The sequence below is a fragment of the Dermochelys coriacea genome, chromosome 10 (assembly GCF_009764565.3).
Source record: "Dermochelys coriacea isolate rDerCor1 chromosome 10, rDerCor1.pri.v4, whole genome shotgun sequence".
Classification (NCBI taxonomy): Eukaryota; Metazoa; Chordata; order Testudines; family Dermochelyidae; genus Dermochelys; species Dermochelys coriacea.
In genome coordinates this window covers 73,934,966-73,953,933 of record NC_050077.1, presented here as the reverse complement: position 1 = coordinate 73,953,933, position 18,968 = coordinate 73,934,966, and the positions used below count along the sequence as shown (strand labels likewise).

The 18,968-nt window shown below is 51.0% G+C and overlaps 1 protein-coding gene across 1 annotated transcript in view; it reads left to right on the top strand.

The window, feature by feature from the left end:
• The window catches only part of RGMA (repulsive guidance molecule BMP co-receptor a), a 36,720-nt gene extending 25,952 nt beyond the window's left edge, over positions 1-10,768 (top strand). The window contains exons 3-4 of the mRNA XM_038420823.2: positions 3,343-3,854; positions 7,982-10,768. Coding sequence (XP_038276751.1) covers positions 3,343-3,854; positions 7,982-8,692 — 1,223 coding nt within the window. The 3' untranslated portion in view covers positions 8,693-10,768. The remainder of the gene's footprint in view (positions 1-3,342; positions 3,855-7,981) is intronic.
• Positions 10,769-18,968: the final 8,200 nt, after the last annotated feature.

Here is an 18,968-nt window from a genome sequence, read left to right as displayed (position 1 = left end):
AGTGGCATCACAAGCCCTGAGCTTGGGTGGTTTGTCACCAAAGAAAGGGAGCTGCCATTTTCCTTCATGACAGCCTTGCACACCGAACTTGTCGTTTCAACCCACACCTTGAATGTCTCACCTTGATATGCTGCCTGTTTGCATTCCAGGTGACAGCAAAGTCTGGTTGAATCATCACAACGACAGACTGATACTCTGGCGGAGGTGTCCCGTCACGTGCTAATCTGATCGTTTATAGCAGCGTCCCTGACTTCGTAGCGCTTTTCACTTCTGACTCGCTCTCTGTCTTTAATGCACCATGCCCTCACATGAGTCCTGTTGGACAGTATTATATCAGCCTTGTTTAATCCCCGACAATTTTAACATGTGGCTTTTAGCCTTGATAGAATATTCAGGGCCTAGAGTTAGAGGTCATAAATCCAGACCCCGGGGTAAGTACCACTGGGGCAAAGTGATCGAACAGCAAAATCTCATCTGGTTGAAACGCACAGCAAAAGGCTTTCTCTGCAACTCACATAGCGGCCTGTGGTGAGAAACCCACGGTTATGTGACGTGGATTCACTATGTTCCAGCAAAATGCAATCCACTGAAAAGGGGTGTTGATGAAATAATATGTTCAGTTTTAAGTGGACGCTGTTGAAATAAAAATAATCCTATGCAATAGAACACCCATTTTACAAACTAATTGGGGATTAAGGAGTTCATGGAATGGAAAGTTCATAAAATTTAACACCTCCAAATTGCCATAGGTCCAGTTCATACGTTGCTGTCTAGTGCACTGCATTGTTTTCTTCTTGTTCTTCCAACTTCTTCAAAATGATTTCCAATGCATTGAAAGATTGCAATGTGAAGGGATATCGACTTACTCTTCATTGACATCATTTTCATTCTGATTACCCCCTCCTCCGCCCAGTCAGGAAAAATGGTTCATAAGCTTGGTGTTGATAAAATCGAGTGAGGTTCTCTTGTGTTGCCTGTGTTATTACTAGCACCTGAGTTTGTTAAACCTGGATTTTTTAAACTCCGAAACTTTCCGTCATTTCCTTTTGCATTTCATTCCTCTTAGAAAGTGACACAAGACCAATGGTTTCCATGCAGGGTTTCTTTTCATTTATAGTTGTTCTGTTCCCCTTCTCTTTCTCCAGCACCTGTTGTGTTTCCAACACTGCAAGGGAATAGTTAAAACTTGAACATGCTGTTTTCCATATGAAGTGGTGCTGAGTTTTGTAGCTTTATTTGTGCATGTGTAACTACCCTGTGAACTCACCTCTAAACAAAGCCCAGGAAAGGAATAAACACGTAGGGCTTTGAGACACCCCCAGAATGCATCTGGAAATTAATTTTGGGCCCAGTCCTGCACAGTTTCCATGCCCTCCAAGCTCCTGTGGGACTGATAAGGAGGAGGGAAAGGAAAACACCACGAATGTTTAAGCAGTGTGAGCAATGAGAGGTTCCAAATTGCCATTGGCAGCGCACTGTCTGTGCAATGTGCAGTGCAGGCCAAGTGCCTTTGCACAGTCACTTTCATGTCCCTCTGCAGAAAATACGTCCCCCCTGAAAGAACTGAATCTAAACTCCCATGGTACTTTGCCTTTCCCTGTCTTGCACATAGGCTTTGGGCACCTGAGAGCAGCTCTGAGTGCTCAGCTGCAGAAGTCAGGGTTGGCAGTGGGCCATCAGTATGTACAGCCCCTTTGGCTGCATTGACCTGGGAGCAGGCTGCTTTAGTATCTTGCTGAAGCTGATCTGTTCTCTACACAACCGAGGCCAGCCGGCTGATTAGGATTTTGCCTGTTTCCTTTCACACATTTCCCTTTGATAACCATATCTCTGCAGCTTTAGAAAAGCACTGAGGCGGGGGCAGGTGGGCCAGAGGTCGGCACGCACTGTTCCCAGCATTAGTGAAGCCGCTGGAACGTGCATTGTGTCAAGGTGCTAGGTACAGGAGATCAGGTGATTGATAGCTGCTTGAGAAGGCTCTTTTGTACTTTGTTTGTTCTGCCTTTGCACTGTATTTCCTCCTCAGCTCTGGGCCTTTCGGACTCCCCAGACAGCTGCCGGGTTGGCTGGTTTGAGTGAGTTGCTGACCCTGGAGGAGCCAGGCATTTGCACTGCAAGAGTTTTTAGTGCAGTAGAGGAGACTCACAAGAGGGATCCAGCAATTGGGGACCATGCTAGAGCAGCACAATATAGTGGTGGGGAGGTATCGGGTATCCCAGGGAGTGTGAACAAACGGCCCCAGAAGGCAAACCCGATGCCAGGAATCTTGGCCCCTTGCCTTTACCTACTGGGCTAGGGCTGTGGCTTTATTCAGGGCTTGTCTACACTTGAGGGGGTTGCACTGCTGTAGCTGCCCTAATGCAGAGAGCCCAATTTGACACAAGGGGGTGCTGTACTGGTGTGAGTCACTGTTCATGGTAGTGTGGTGTGTCTGCACTAGGGTCTTGCACTAGTGCATTTACATCCGTGAAAAATCCCCAGTCTTCGGAACCATACCTGTCAGTCAGAAAATAGACATGCTAGGATCTGCTGAACTGACTGAGTTCCCCTCCTGAGAGCAGGGTGGAGTGTAAAACCAGGGCTTCCCCACTTACGGCTGCTGAGAGCCTGGTTTTACCCCACTGTTCACAGACAGGCCCAGGGCAGTGTGCCAAGCCTCACAGCCAATGCCCCTGTATACAAATCAGCTGTATAGGGAGACCAGTTATTTATCTAACTAGCCCACTGCACACAAACACCTGTTTCGGGCATGCAGTTGTGCTAAATGCAAATGCAAATCAATGGCACCACTGTAACACCATTTTGGATGCGCAATTGCTCGTGCATATTTTTGAATGTCAAGCCCTAAAAGCCTCCTGACGTTAAAGGCCCAATGGTGTTTCCCCCCCAGATCAATGATGTTAAGCTATTCTCAGCATCCCGGCCAACGTGGAGAGTCTTCAGATATGTTAAGGGCTGTTATAAAGAGATTGTGCTCAGTTGTTCTCCACGCCCACTGAAGGTAGGACCACAAGTAATGGGCTTAATCTACAGCAAGGGAGATTTAGGTTAGAAATGGGAAAACCTTTCTAATTCTAAGCATGGCTGAGCTCTGGAATAGGTCTCCAAGGGAGGTTCTGGAATCCCTGTCTTGGGAGGTTTTTAAGAACAAATTGGACAAACACCGGCCAGGGATGGTCTAGGTTTACCTGGTCTTGCCTCAGAACACGGGGCCGGACTTGATGACCTCTGAAGGTCCCTTCCTGCCCGACATTTCCAACAGTGGTGGCATTTTGGTGGTGTGCTGTATTTGATCCGTGTATTGGGCATCTTGACAGCACCTGTGGTTTTTTTTCCCCCCAGCGACCTCTCAGTGCAAGATCCTGAAGTGTAACTCTGAGTTCTGGGCGGCCACATCTGGCTCTCACCACCTGGGCACGGAGGAGGCACCGGAGTTCTGCACGGCTCTCCGCACCTACGCCCACTGCACCCGCCGCACGGCTCGTACCTGCAGAGGGGACCTGGCCTACCACTCCGCCGTTCATGGCATAGATGACCTCATGGTCCAACACAACTGCTCCAAAGATGGCCCCACCTCACAGCCCCGCCTCCGAACACTGCCCCCCGGGGACAGCCAGGAGCGCTCCGACAGCCCAGAGATCTGCCACTACGAGAAGAGCTTTCACAAGCACTCAGCCCCCCCAAACTACACCCACTGCGGGCTCTTTGGGGACCCCCACCTCAGGACTTTCACAGACAGCTTCCAGACCTGCAAAGTGCAGGGGGCTTGGCCACTCATAGACAATAACTACCTGAATGTCCAGGTCACCAACACTCCGGTGCTACCCGGGTCCTCAGCGACTGCAACGACCAAGGTAAAGGCACGGGGCGGGTGGGCTGTCCCGTGGGGGATGGTGACGTTCTGATACTGTTCCCTTGGGGACCCTTTTAATCACTTTTTCTCCCACTGCTGCCCACAAAAGGGTCCCAGAAAGCTGGTGAGTCTCATCCACTACTGCCAGGTTATTCAGCGGATTGAGACAAGAGTCCGAGCCCCCCACAAGTACAGAGTCCTGGTCAGAAAATCAAGCCCATCTCCCTGGTTCCCCACCCCCCTTAGATGGACTCTGGTTTCTCACCACCACTTCTGGCCCCCCTCTGAGCATCGTCAGAGGAGATGTATCATCCCTGGCGTAGGTCTGGGTTGCGAAGAAAGGGTCAGATCGTGAAGGGGGCAAGCCCAGGGATCTAAGGCTGGCAGCGGCCCCTGAAGGCAAACCACAAACACACACGTTGGCATTGCAGCTGCGGTTGTGTTCCAGACCCCCACCCCCCTGCCAGATTCCTTTGCAGGGCACTGCGACACTCCTATTCAGGGATGGGAACAGGAGGCAGATGACAAGGTGCCAGAGATGGCTGGCAACAAGTAAAACTTGCTGAACCCACCCTCCTGTTTATTTTGTGGCCTATGTAAAGTGACAGAGATGGCAGCTGAAGGAGCCTGCAGAGCAGTGTGAAAACTCACCTTCTTGCCAAGGCCCCCACTGCGAGAGAGAGAGAGAGAGAGAGAGAGAGAGAGAGAGAGAGAGGTCCCGTGCTCTTTGTGCGCATCGCCTGTCCTGTCTAGTTGTCCCAGGCCCTGCACTCAGCTGCAGGGGGGTGGGCAGATAACATGCAGTTTGTTGGTTGCAGAAGAATGATGCTGCTATTTGTGTCTCTCTGCAGAGACCCCCACCGGGTGGGGGGGGGGGAATTCAGCCCCATACGTTAGTGGCTTCCTTGGCTGTGTCCTTTTAATTTTGAAGCGAATGTCATGCCAGGCTGACAGCGCTGAGGCTAGAAGCCCTCTCTTCATTTCCAGAGCAGGCTGAGCAGGGGGAGATCTCTCCGCGTTGCCTCAAAGCCAGATGGGCAGGCGCTGTCTGGAGAGGAGAGCAAGTCGCTCAGTATCCAAGGCCAGGTTTCAACTTGGCCTCTGTGGTACCTCTGCCATCGAGGGGGCGAGTGAGTGCCAGCTGTGATGGGAACAGGACACACACACACAATGCGTTTCATGTGTGCCACCACACAGCCGTAGGGTGGTCACCTCTGTTGCTCTCTGCTGACCAGCATTTGATTTGAACCAGTCACCATAAGGTGAAAGGCTCCCTGCCCAGTCTGCCTGAACCATCCGGCCCCAGCTAGACTTCCGACCCTCTCATCCATCCACCCCCTCACAACCAACCACGGTTTTAATGCCAGAGGAGAAGAAAACCTGTTGGAAGTGGGGGAGCCTCAGGGATCATGTTCCCTTGTCACCATCTCCATACCGCTCTGGCTGTTTGTGTGTGGTGGTGCCCCCAGTGGCTAGTCCCCCGGGGAGGATAAGTCACCTGGCATGCTGTAGGGCCGATGATGGGTAAGAGAGAGTGTTGGCTGACATGGGAAAGCCTGTGGTTTGGAGCTGAAGAGCTGGGTTTCTAGTGCTGGCTTCCCAGCTGCTTTAGCTGTAGTAATTGTGTCTGTGGTCAGGACAAGGCATTTTGTGGGGCGCAATCTGTTCTTGCTGCGCTGTGGCAGCCAAGATAAATGTTCTCCAGGGACCGGGTGCAGCGCTGAGTAAATCCAGTGGCAAATGCCCAGTTGTAGCACAATGGAACTCAAAGTGACACAGCTTAAGTGTTTCAGAGTAGCAGCCGTGTTAGTCTGTATTCGCAAAAAGAAAAGGAGTACTTGTGGCACCTTAGAGACTAACAAATTTATTAGAGCATAAGCTTTCGTGATCCGATGAAGTGAGCTGTAGCTCACAAAAGCTTATGCTCTAATAAATTTGTTAGTCTCTAAGGTGCCACAAGTACTCCTTTTCTTTTAGCTTAAGTGTTAAATCTGGCTTCTGCTTGAGGGACACTGGCTCTGGAGCTGAGGGACACTGTGGCTGAATTCCTCTTTGCTGCATGAGTGCTAAAGCTGGAAGGGAACACATTTCAGCTACCCTGATCCAGAGGAAGGTAGGGTGGCTGGTGAGAAGGGATCTGCTTGCTTAGCAGGTCTTGGGGGAGCATCGATCCATGTCTGGCCCTTTACACAGTATTCCTGGGGTGACTGAGGAGAGGGTTTGCCACCATCCCTGTTTAGAGTGGGAAGCATCACAGTTTCAATGAGGGCTGGCCTGCAGCTTGCTGGGCCTTTTGGTCCTGGAATTTATTTGGGGCGCTGCACCATGTTGCATCAGGATGGGGGGAGGGATAGCTCAGTGGTTTGAGCATTAGCTTGCTAAACCCAGGGTTGTGAGTTCAATCCTTGAGGGGGCCATTTAGGGATTTGGGGCAAAAATTGGGGATTGGTCCTGCTTTGAGCAAGGGGTTGGACTAGATGATCTCCTGAGGTCCCTTCCAACCCTGATATTCTATGATTCTATGGTGCTGAGAAGTGATGAGTCATTGCTCAGTGTGGTGACTCAGCAAGTTTACCCAGCAGAAAGAACTGTTGGAACAGGCAGCCCTCGCTCTGTAGGTTGGCTGCAAGGCGGATGGTGTCTGTGTGCCATCAGGCTTTCGCTCTGGTGCTGTTCACTGGAGCAGGGTGTTCTCAGCGAGAGGATACAACCTCCAGTAACCTGGTGCTTACCTGCCAACACCTGAAAGCTTTAATAGAGATATCTGGCGAGGAAAACAGGGACACACCTTTTAACTCCACTTAAATCCTTCAGACTAAGAGGGTGTTCTGCAGGGGCAAAGAAATGGGCATTGTGTTGCTGCCAAAACAGGGCCTGGGGTGGCTGGTATTTTGTGGATAGCCTCGGCTATACTAGGAAGTATTACCTAGAATTCCCCACTGTTCCCGCAACCAGTTCAGCTCCATCAGTGGTACCCACTTTGGCTCCAGGAGGCTGCAGGGATTTTAAGCCCTGTGTTGTGTAAACCTATGCTGAGCAGGGGTGGAGGCTGATCTGTGCTACAGCTCCCCCATTGCTGTACTAAGTGGGACTGAACTGGTGGGAGCAGCAATGGGAAATCTGGGGCAGAATGGCTGGTGCAGATCCCCCCCCCCCCCGAGGGGGAGAGCCAAGGGGAATGCCGGGGCCCCACTGGGAGCCATTTGAAATTGGCGTTTGTTCCAGAAGCAATGTAAATAAATAGCAGGATGGATCCAAATGTCCCAGGAGTCAGATCCAGGAGCCTGGTTGTCAGCTGTGTATTTTAAATCCAGATTGGAACTTCACTGAGGTTTTGAGAGCACTTTGGTTCAGATACATCCCTAATAAATAGACTCCATATAAGCTCTAAACTCCCTGTAAGCTCTCCTATGAGGTATTAAAACCTGCTGTAGACTGACAGGGAAATTTCAGCTAGAGAGAGGGGGTCAGCCTGAGCACAGAACTGGGAGCCACAAACAGTCTAACCGCCATCTTGCTGCATGGTCTTGAGCAAGTCCCTTTTCCTCTCTGTGGTCGTACCACAAGGGGCTGGATACCCCTCTGGCCCCCAGGCTTGTCAAAGGGGCCTGCAGTGAATTGAAGAAGGGAAGCATGAGCTAAGTGTAAAGAACAATGAATAGGTCAGTGGCTTGGGGACATGACGCATATTGGGGCTAATCAATGGACTTTCCTCTCTTCTCCCTCCCCCTCTGCTCCCAGGTCTCAGAGACACAGCTCAGCTCCAACAAGTAACTTCTGTGGGATTTGGCAGCTTGACCTTTGGGTTCTAGTCCTGTCTCTGGTTCCTTCCTGTGTGTAGCTGATATGCCCCTTGATGCATCTGCCTGTAGGCTGAAGCCTGGTGGCCTTGTGCATAAGAGGGGGAAATCTCGTAGTGGGAACTCTGTGCTTGTGAAATTTAAAATGCCCCAAAAGACTGATTCTCCGGGTTCCAAACCGTTTCTGGAGGCACGTGGCGGTGATTGATGAATGAACCAGTCAGACCTAAATCCCCTTGTACTCATTAATGAAATGTACTGGTGACCGAGCTCAATGGGTTATCAGCATTGGTTAATGCCCCCTTCTCTCCTCCCTATCCCCTCACAGCTCACCATCATCTTCAAGAGCTTCCAGGAGTGCGTGGACCAGAAAGTGTACCAGGCAGAGATGGACGAGCTCCCGGCTGCCTTCGCTGACGGCTCCAAGAACGGCGGCGACAAGCATGGCGCCAACAGCCTGAAGATCACCGAGAAGGTGTCTGGCCAGCACATCGAGATCCAAGCCAAGTACATCGGCACCACCATTGTGGTGAGGCAGGTGGGACATTACCTCACCTTCGCCGTGCGCATGCCCGAGGAGGTAGTGAACGCCGTGGAGGACAGGGACAACCAGGGCCTTTACCTCTGCCTCCGGGGCTGCCCGCTTAACCAACAGATTGACTTCCAGACCTTCCGCTCTGCTCAGGGCACGGAAGGCCGGGCTCGGAGGAAAGGGCCCAGCCTCGTCTCCTCCCCCGAGTTCTTCACCTACGAAATGGCCATGGCCAAGTGCCGGGAGAAGCTCCCCGTGGAGGACCTGTACTTCCAGTCCTGCGTCTTCGACCTCCTGACCACGGGGGACGTCAACTTCACTCTGGCAGCTTATTACGCTTTCGAGGACGTGAAGATGCTTCATTCCAACAAGGACAAGCTGCACCTCTATGAAAGGACACGGGAGCTGAGCCCGGGCAACACAGCCCCCTCGGGGCATCCCCGGACCCTCCCTGCCCTCTGGGTGGCGCTGGTGTGTCTGAGTTGGCGCTGGTCAGTGTTCCTATAGATGTGACCTCGGTTGGGGGGGGAGGAGCGCAGCAGGAGGGGACGATGGTCTGTGCTGGATGAGGAGAGGTTGAACAGCCGGTCCGGCTGGGAGCTAAAGAATCAGCCCCTGTCCTCAGAGTTAGACCCCCTGGACCGTCATGGGCCTGCCCCAGAGAGCAGCCAGACCTCATATAGCCCTTCCCCAGCTCACCCTCTCCTCCTTCCCCGCCTCCCCCTACTGCTCCCTCGTGGTACTGCAAACGGTTGTGGTGACTGTGATGTTGGCATTTGTGAAAGTCGTTTCATGTTAGGAGAGTTGGCTGCTGCTGCCTGGGAGGAGGGGAGAGCACCCCAGCTGGTCAGGGTGGCGTGCTGGCAAGATGGGCCCATGCCTAGAGACCATCACGGGACACAGAGACAGGCTGGCCTCCGATTTTCAGACCCACTTTGCTCGCGCAAATGACTCCACCTGCTAAAGGGCTCACCCCCCCAACCCACCCTACGACTGTGTGTGCAAACAGCTGGTGGTACGCACCTAAGCGGGGCCCACTCACTCCTGGGGCTCAGCCAACTGCCTGTGCAAATGCGGGTGCTAAACACCAGACAGAGGAGCTACAACGGTGCCCTCCGGGCACTGGGCACACATCCACACAGAGAGAGCGTGCAGGGGTGGGCGGTTGGCTGGAATGGTATCTGTCCCTTATTAAAGACCCTGCTCTTCCCAGCACCGAGCTCCCTGCAGGTGTTCGAGGAGCACAGTTCATCTTTCGCTGAAGGGCACCATTCCCGGGGGAGTGGAGGAGTCAGTCACTGATTGCATTTGCTGTGCTAATCTGGGAGCTAATAGTATCTGGGAAATCCCATCCTGGCACATTAACACTCTGATTCACTTCATAGCCACGAGGTTTTGAATCCTTTGGGCCCTCCCTGCCCTGCCTCCTCCCCTCAGAGATGCAAAGGGAGAAACCTGGCCAGTATTCGAGTGGTTTCTGACATTTGCCTTTGGCCTCCTCCCAGCATTTGAAGTGCTCCTTTTGACGTGGCCCTTTGATTCCATTAGCTCCCAGGGGGCTCAGGCAAAGCGAGGCGGGAGGTGCCAGTGATCTCCCAGATTTGTACTTCAGGGTGACCAGTCAGATCTCCTCAAGCCCCTCGCTGACAGGCTGGAGTGTCACCACCTCTAGCCCTGTCCCTCTTCATCACACAGGAGGGCAGCTGTGGGGTTGGGGCAAAGTTCTAAGAAAGGCAGTGCCCAGGGAGTGCGGGGGGGGAGTTTTGCTTGTTTGCTACTAAGCCCCTGCTCCTCTCCGAGTGATCTCATTTCAGACCGGTTGCATCTTTGTTCTTCCTGGCTCGATTCTGAGGAGGGCACTGTTTGAAAATCCAGACAGGGGCAGGCCCTGAGGAATCCCAACTGTCCAAAGGCTCTGTTCCCTGGCAGTAAACAATCAATAATCTCCTCTACCAGGATGGAGTGCCCCTTCCCCTTCTCTGTGTTCTTCTGGGATTTGCCTCATGGTTTGCTCAGCAAATTACAAGACCATCTGTACCTCAGCCTGGAGCTGGGACACCTCTAGGGGAATGCTCCATCGTTCCCACAGCACGAATTTCCCAGAGATCTCCCCGGAAGTGCAGGTAGATCACTGGGACAACCAGCAATCGTGGATGGTCTCTTGACGGCGCCCAGAGAGCCAGTCCAGAGAGGAATGGGTGTGTGACGTGTTTTGCAGCGCATACAAACTAGTTCCACATGGCAGCCTCCTGTAAAGACTCAAAGGTGGGAGGGATAGCTCAGTGGTTTGAGCATTGGCCTGCTAAACCCAGGGTTGTGAGTTCAAGCCTTGAGGGGGCCATTTAGGGATCTGGTGCAAAAATTGGGGATTGGTCCTACTTTGAGGTCCCTTCGAACCCTGATATTCTAAGCAACTATTCATTGTGTCCTGCCAGCTCTAGAACTCCCATTTGTAAAGCAGCAGAGAAATGCAACGTGTGTCATTGGATGTAATTTATATTGTCTCTAATCTATGGACCCCTGGCGTGGATTTCGTGTGACTGTACAGATAAAGAGATGTCATTGGTTTTTAGGTGTTTAACAGAAAAGAAATAACAAAAAGATGTGTTTACTACTTCGCTCCTTGCTTTGTCCGCTGATGGCCCGTGTTTCTGTTTAGGGCGATTTTAAAATAGGGATCTCACAATGTAGGGAGCTGGGGAGGCCAACCACTGGAGAGTAAATCTACCAACTCGCTGGCCACAGAGCTCTTGGGGAGGGGGAGGCAGCTCGAAAAAGAAATAATTGAGACATTCTAAATTATCTGAATTTAAATTAGAGTAGCCTAGATGTCCCAGCTGAGATCAGGACCCCAGGGCACCTAGTGAGGGATAGTTGCTGCCCCAAAGAATCCCAAAGAATTTACAATCTAGATAGCTAAAGAAGGAAGAGGAAACTGAGGCAGAATTAATGAAATTACTTGCCCAGGGTAACACAGCTGGGCAGCGTGAGAGCTAGGAACAGAGCCCAGGTCTCCTTTTCCCAGTCCAGTCCACTAGACCACATTGCCTCCTTTAAGGCTCCTATAGTGGCTATGAACTGCCTGTTTCTGAGTTGGGTTTGATCCTGGCCATATGGTATGACCAACAGTCTATTTCTGCTGAGTTTAACAGCTTCCAACCTTCTTGGGTGAGCACAAGTCCTAGGAACTTTCCATTGCTGACCCCATGCATATGTGTCAGTGGGGGAACTACACTCCCTTAGTGTGTTTGGTAGCTAGCAGCCAGCAGGTTCTCTGGCTTGCGACTAGCCAAGGCCAGAGTTATTCAATCACTTTAGTTTCTTCACTACATAAAAATTGAATCTTTATTGCCCCTAGAAATTGGAGAGGTGAATTTTTAAAGTCACATTATCAGCTTTTTGGTGGGGCAGTGATACACCTGGGTGTCCCACAAATAATCCCAACTATATTGAGGGGTGGGTGATGGAGCTGCCATCACTACTGGAATAGCACTGCCCTGTGTAGGCAGCACATCAAAGGGGGACATTGCTGTTAGCCAATCAGTATAGTCCGTAATGGCCATGTGACATCTGCTGTCAACGGTGCCACTTCTTATCATGCCAGCAAAGGAGAGTGTGCTATGCCAGGGTCAGAGCTACTCTCTAGAGGAGGAAAGTCCTCCATGATCTTGATTGGTTTCAGAGTAGCAGCTGTGTTAGTCTGTATTCGCAAAAAGTAGTCTCTAAGGTGCCACAAGTACTCCTTTTTATGATCTTGATTGTCTCTCCATAGCCCAGGCCTCCCCAGTAGGTCAGTGCTCCAGTGGTGGTTCAATATATTATGGTGGTTGGGCTATCCCTCTTTTAGAAGCAAACAGTTAAGCACTTTATTTTGGTTGTGTCTGACCCAGTTCTAGTTAAAGGTGAAGTGTGGCCAAGGAAGACCTGATGTGGTTGGAATTAAAACAAAAGATTTTGGTTTTGGGACGGGGGGAAGAATCTCCTGACTGCTCCTTGTGTTTTGGACCCATGTGGGGTGTCACTGCATGTACATACTGTAAATTATTTATTGATGAAAATGCAAGTAAAGGTTCTCTTTTTTTTTTTTTTTTTGGACAACAACCTAGTGAGTGTTTTCCTTCTGCCTTGTGTTGTGTTTGATTCTAATCAGGAAGGAAAATGAGAAAGATGCGAGAAAGTGTGATAACACTCCAAGGACAGCCTGATAAGCTTCCACCTTCTTGTGGAATATTCTCACTCTATAGAAAATCAGAGCCCCTTTTTTCTTGCCATGACCCATCCTCAGCAACCTCCCCCATCTAGCTGGGATCGTCCTCCCATTTGGCAACATGGGAAGTTTAGAATGACTGCAGCCTTCCAGGTTGAGAATCCACATAGTAGGAGAGTGTGGGTCTTGGTCTTCCTCTAGCGGCTGGTCTGCCTCAGAGGTTTAAAAGGTGTATGCTTTTAATGCTAAAGGGCCTAGGTTCAAACCCTGCTGTTGGCCCAGCGGGAGTCAGCTTTTGCCCTGGATGGAATCAGAACTGCACATTTTCATCATGCATAATTAACTTGTGGAACTCACTTCCGCCAGATACCATTGGGGCCAACGCTACAGTAAGAATGAAGGAAAGAATTAGCCATTAATATGGATTATGAAAACATTCACAGTTATAGATAGGATGAAGAACATTTGATATGGGATATAAAGCCTTATGCTTCAGGGCATGAGCTACTCACTGACTGCTGGGATTGAGGAAGAAACTTCCCCTATGGGCATCTTATTCAGATTTCTTGAATCTGCCATCAAAGCACATGAATCAAACTTTGTCCGACCTCAGTTGAGAGCCACCTAAACTCGAACTGAGAGCAACCATTTCAAACTCAATCAGGCAAGATCTGCACAGGGACCACAATATTAGGAAGTGCCACAATATGCTTCCCCAGTAATACGCGCCTGGGTTGTCATAAACCACTGAGTATTTTGTCCTTTATTTCATTTCCTCTGAGGCTAGATTAGTGCTCCTAAACCAGAATGCTGCTCCTATTAGGACTCAAATAGTAGCCCATATTCCAGCCATTAAATGAAGGCAAATTAGCAGACTACCCCAGTCCCTAGGCTTTCACCCACTAAAAGGAGCAGGCCAGTAGTAGATGAAGAAAGGCCCAGAACCCTAAACTGTTATTTTTAGCTGCTATCTTTCCTGACCCAACCGACAAGGCCTGAAATTGGCTGACTGTGGCTCAGGGAGAGAGGAGCTCAAGGAAAGCCTGGTTTGCCCTTTACTGAAAGGCCTTCATACAAACAGCATCACCCACACCGGACACCACAGCTGGTCAAATCACTGACCCTCCCTCCCTTTCCTTTGCCTGATTGTTTTTCCCTACACACCATTTCTAAAAGGGAGCTGACATGCCACCCCAAGAAGCCCCCGCCCCCGCCCAAACTAGCTAACTAGGATTATTGGAGGGGGAGTAGATCCTACTAATCACAGGAACTGCAGCCTTTTACTAATACCACCCGCCCTGCTCTGCCCTGCTCTGCTCTGCTATGAACTCAGTACATGGTTTACCAACAGGACTGGTCAGCAATTTGCCAAGATTCCCCTTTGTCTACCTGCCCCTCATAGCCAATGCCTGAGCCTAGCTCCTGAAACTGCCAGGAAGGCCCTGAGATGAAGGCTACTTCAGAGCCCTGCACCACCCTCTTCTACTCACCCCTTCTTAGGCCTGCTATGCTCCTTATTTATCTGCACCTGCATGTTCATCAATTAACACCCCATTAAGGCACAAAGCTGCACTGGATTCATGTCAATCTATAGCAGTGCAGTCTTTACCCCTCTGCATTACAAGGCAGTGGTGGTAGCGATTTTGTGAAGTGCGCTTAGGATTTAGCTTGACTCAGGTATAGTCTACACTAGAAGTGCTACGGCAGCACTGCAACGGCATCTACCTCAACCTGCTAACTCCCGTGAAGAGACAGCAGCAGGTAGAACTCCAGGGTGGCTTTGGGCAGAGGCTAGACAGAGGATAGAAAGGGGGCTCCCAGAGCTAGAGCATGAGTCTCTATGGTTTGAGCCTCAGGCTAAAACTCTCTCGCTGGGGCTGTACTAGCCCATGCCTTGGGCATAGAGGGGGACAAGTACAACACGCTAAGCTGTGGGTTATGCTTGCAGCACTGGTTCTTTGCATTTTCAGTCACTGCTGTCAGCCAAGTCTTGCCACATCTCTGGGAGCGGGTAAACCTGCTAAGCCTCATTTTACACACATAAGGAAGCCGAAGTACTAGGGCTGGGGAGGGTTTACAGGTGCTGCAAGGTCCCTAAACCTGCAGCAACAACTGCAGGCAGCTGTTTGCCACTAGTTGCATTCACAGACTGATGTTCCTAGGGGGGCTGTCAGCATCAGCACCCATCCCAGGCCCCTGCCCAATCAGTGACCACATGGCCCTCATTAAGCCTTTGCTCCCCAGGTTATGGCAGCATCCCTGCAGCTAGCTGGGGCAATGCAGCATGCAGGACTATACGGTGCTTCTGCCTTGCATAGGCATGAGCCTGGAATTCTGCACCTGCTAGCACGTGCTTTCTGCACCGTTTTATTGTGGTCTCCCAATGTCCCAGCCAGGAACGGGTCACGCCAAAGCCACTCAGTTGCTCTGGTGACCTGCTCCCCTTCCAGAACAGTCTCCTTGGCAGGAGCGTTCACTCGAAGGCCTAAATTAGAAGCTATGGCAGAACCTAGCGATGCATTATGCGTTAAACTCCATTCTGGGCTGTGCACACGTAGCACCCATTGGCTTCACTGGGAGCTGCACCTGTCCGGCAAGGGGCCAATTCAGAGCCTGGCTGGAATGCAGACATGCCCGGCGCAGGTGCCTCTTGGATGTACAACCTCCTGTCTGCTTTGGAACTGGAGCAGATGGGTCACCTGCAAATGGCTTTTCTTTGAGAATCTGCTGCCCTCTAGAGGGCTGTCTCTAGAACAGTATGTGGGCTTGGTGTCCATCCTGCTGCTGCAGGGAGCAAAAACTCGGGCTAACTGGCTCTTTGCACTTATCGTATTATGGAAAGCGCCCTCAAAGGAGACGCCAGCTATGGCACAACTACCATGGCAGCTAATCACTGGGGCTCTGTGTCCTCAATCAGTAAATGGCTTTGTGATTCGGACCATGTGGGGATTGCTCAGCTGGGGAGAGTGTAACAGGCAGCGCTGGGGCTGGGCCCTGCCACTGATGCGCTAGAGCCTCCCAGGCTCAGATGACAATCCCTTAATTTAGAAACCAATTCTATAGGAGCAGCATAGCCTGATAACAAAGACAGTTTTGAGGCTGGGAGACTGGGTTCTAGTGCAGGTTGAGGCACTGAATGCCCTTAGGCAAGACATTTAAAAAAGAAAGTGTCTGTGCCTCAGTTTCCCCATGTGTAAAATGGAGGTAATTACACCTTGGGACTGATGATGGAAAGCACCAAGGATTATTCTTATGGAAGAGAGGTAGGGCATTGCATGCTCTCTTCTGGTACTTAAAGGCTTGTGCCCCCACTTTAATTTCATGGTAGCACCTGCTTCGACTCCAACAGGAGGCTAGAGGCATACTGAGCTGCACTGCATGTCTCATCTCCTTGCTTTAGAGACAATTGAATTCCTGTGGTTTACCCTGGGTGTCTGACTGCAGGAAGGGCCAGACCTGCTGAACTATTGGAGCTGAAAGTTGTCACAGGATAGAACCTTTCCTCCTTAGATTTGCTGTAAAGTCACAGATTTTTATCTTCATAAGCTCCCTAACGGCAGCTCTTCCAGTACGGCAGCTAGGTGAGGTTCCTGTGATGGGGCAGGACAGATCTGGGGCGCAGATCACACCCCCCTCATTGCACAGCAATTGTACTATGCATTCACTCTGTGCTGGTGGGTTTATTAACCCTGTCCTTGGTATTCAAACCCCTGTGTTTACTTGGCATCACCTGCTGCCCACCTGGCTACCAGATGGTGCCTATGCAGCAGAGCTATAGAAAGGAACAGAGCACCATAGTTCTGGGTGGAATCATGCACCTAAGCAAGCCAGGTGAACACCTTGGCTATGTCCCTTTGGGACTCAGTGGTTAGAATTCCAGATTGGGATCAGCCAAATGTGCAGTTTCCGTGTAAATGCAAAGAAATAGCCCTTCTGTTGCCCATAATTAATGGGCCTGTGTTTGGTGCCAGGCATGATGGGACCTTGGCCTGGCAAACCAAGCAGTTCCCTTTCCAGTAAAAGGCAGACGTGTCACTGCAGCCAACTTGGAGAGCTTATTACTATTGGAAATCAGCTCTCAATGATTACAGCATTTATGTCCCTGCCCAGCCTGGAGGCTTTTATTTTAAGAACAAGTGCCTGTAGCTGCCCACCGTTGATATTTTCTTCTTCTTAGCTGCTCCAGCACCTTCCACCCAAAGCACTAGGTAAGCAGCCCACAAAGTAGGGAGGATTATCTTCACTTTACCGATGGGGACATGGAGACACAAGGGAAGCGACTGGGCGCAAGCCAAACTGTGGGTCAGTACCCAAAAGTCCTGACTCCCGGTCCTGTGCTCCAACCACTAGCCAACTCCATCCCACTGTGGCTGCTGTCCCTGGCTGAGACACTCTGCACAGAGGCAAAGCACTCACCCTCGCGTTCTCCCCGGGAGCAAGAGAAGGGCAGAGTAAGTGCTGACTCAGTGCACTCAGCATAGGGGGCACCCTTCACATTGCTCAAGTATATTCAGTATTTTCATTTTCAGTTAAAAATGAGCACCCTGGGGAGAGCCCTTGTGCCTCACAGCACAGCAGAGTCAGGGCACAGGCTCCTTCCTGGGGAGCCTCCAGCCTCTTTCAAATACAAATAGAGGGGATGGGACAATGGATCAAAGGCAAGAACCCTCTTTGGTGACGCAGGGCTTCACCGAATGAGGCGAAAGTGCTCGTCAGGACCAGAACTTCCGAGGCTCTTCTAGGTATAGGGGGCAGGCAGAACCGACGTAGAGAGGGGAGATGGGAAGAGATGGAAGCTGCTCAGATAGTGGGGGCCATATAAGGATAGACAGTCTGTCTTCACTGCACAGTTAGCCCAGGCTGTTACTCGGGCTGGGTGTTGCCCCAACCCCCTCCCATCCACACACAAAACCTCTCACTCGAGTGATATGATGCCTTCAACCTGGGCTAGCTGGCCCACCCTCAGGGGGTGGGTTTGCACTTGGGTGCAGTTTTGACTCCAGCAGGGAACTTGCCCATTTTGCAGGGAAGGCAAAAAATAACTTAAGTGCTGATAAGCCTCCAGAGTCTTCCCACAATTCCTGATGTGTGCCCTGAAAGAGAAGTTTTCCCACAATTCCCTGGGGAAGAATCGCAGCTGCAGCAAAAAGCTCCAAGAGCTACACTCCCGTGAATGCCCAGGGGAGCACCTCCCCGAGGATTCAGGTAGCACTGTGCAGTGGGGCTGCTCACAGCAGGACTAGGCTGACCCAGAAGCCTGCTGATCACCCAGGTTTGCAAGGAAGACAGACCCATGGAGATGGCAGGAGGGTGTAGGAGAGCCCAAGGAGGTGAAATTAGCACTCATGAAAGTAAGAGCCCTAAGCCAGTTTTGTGCAAGCTCTCCATTCCCCCCTCCACACGCAGCTCTGCCAAGACACCTCAGGCCTGAGCGCAGCCCACTCCTCCAGCCCTGGGCCTCTCTGGAACTGAGACTGCCCCTGCTGCCAAATTGCTACAGTTAACAGCTGTGTCAGTGTTTCCATTATAAAATCCATTTTTAGGGGCATAAAACTCAGCTGTGAAATTTCACTCCTGGCTGAAACTTGGCTCAGCTCAGAGGCACGGCGAGTGGAAAAGCCTGAAGCCAGTGGCTACAGGTGTGAAAAGTAAGAGCCCTTTTTATAATGAGCTCTTACAACTCAAAAATAGCTTTGTCCCCTGCACTAGATTTTAGCTAACCCAGAGTTATGGCATGGACTCCAAGTGCCTCAAATTACATAGGAGGAGGGAAAAGCTACTGAAAATGAACCAAGTTGGAGCAGCTCATGGGCTGCTTTACTGGGGCTGTTGCACATAATCACTTCCTGTTCTCTTGTAGCAAGGGTGCAAAATCCTGTGGGATTAGACGCAGCTGTGTTTGTGGGGGTGCATTACAGTGGGGATGATGGGTTCTCAAGGTGCATGTTAATTATCTTGAGCCCATTTTAATTGGATGGGGGAGGGAGGGGCCCAAGTCCCATTGAAGGAAGGAGACCATGAGCTTAGAGATAGCGTGGAGAACTCCCTTCAAATGCTGGGAACACTGCAAGTTCTTTCCAGCTCAATGGGACCCTCATTGACACTCCCAGACAATAAGATCAGGGTCTGCTTTTTCTCCCACCTGCTTTATAATGACCACCAGGTTGTCACATGTCCCTGTAAACAGCTGCAAAGCTTAGTATTGTCAACCTCTGCAGCTTAGATGCTGGCCAGCTGCCCCCGGTGGTCAGGTGCGGCCCTTCTTTGATCTCCTTCCCCAGCCTGTCACCACTTTTGCTTCTGCACCAATGACTGAATTTACTTAGCCCTCCATAGTTTCAAAGCTTGTACAAACAGATGTATCCCAGTTCACTAGGGCACTGGTTCTCAAGCTGCTCCTCAGATCTCTCGCTGGTCTTGCTTGATGCTGGCTGTTGTGGCTAGGTGCCCAGGCTGTTCACTGCAGACAGCATGGACATTTGGAAAAGCAAGGAGCTTCTACTATATACAGTAGAGCGGAAACAGGAATAGCTGTCCGGGAGAAGCGCCATCAGCAGGAACGCAGCAGCCAGCCAC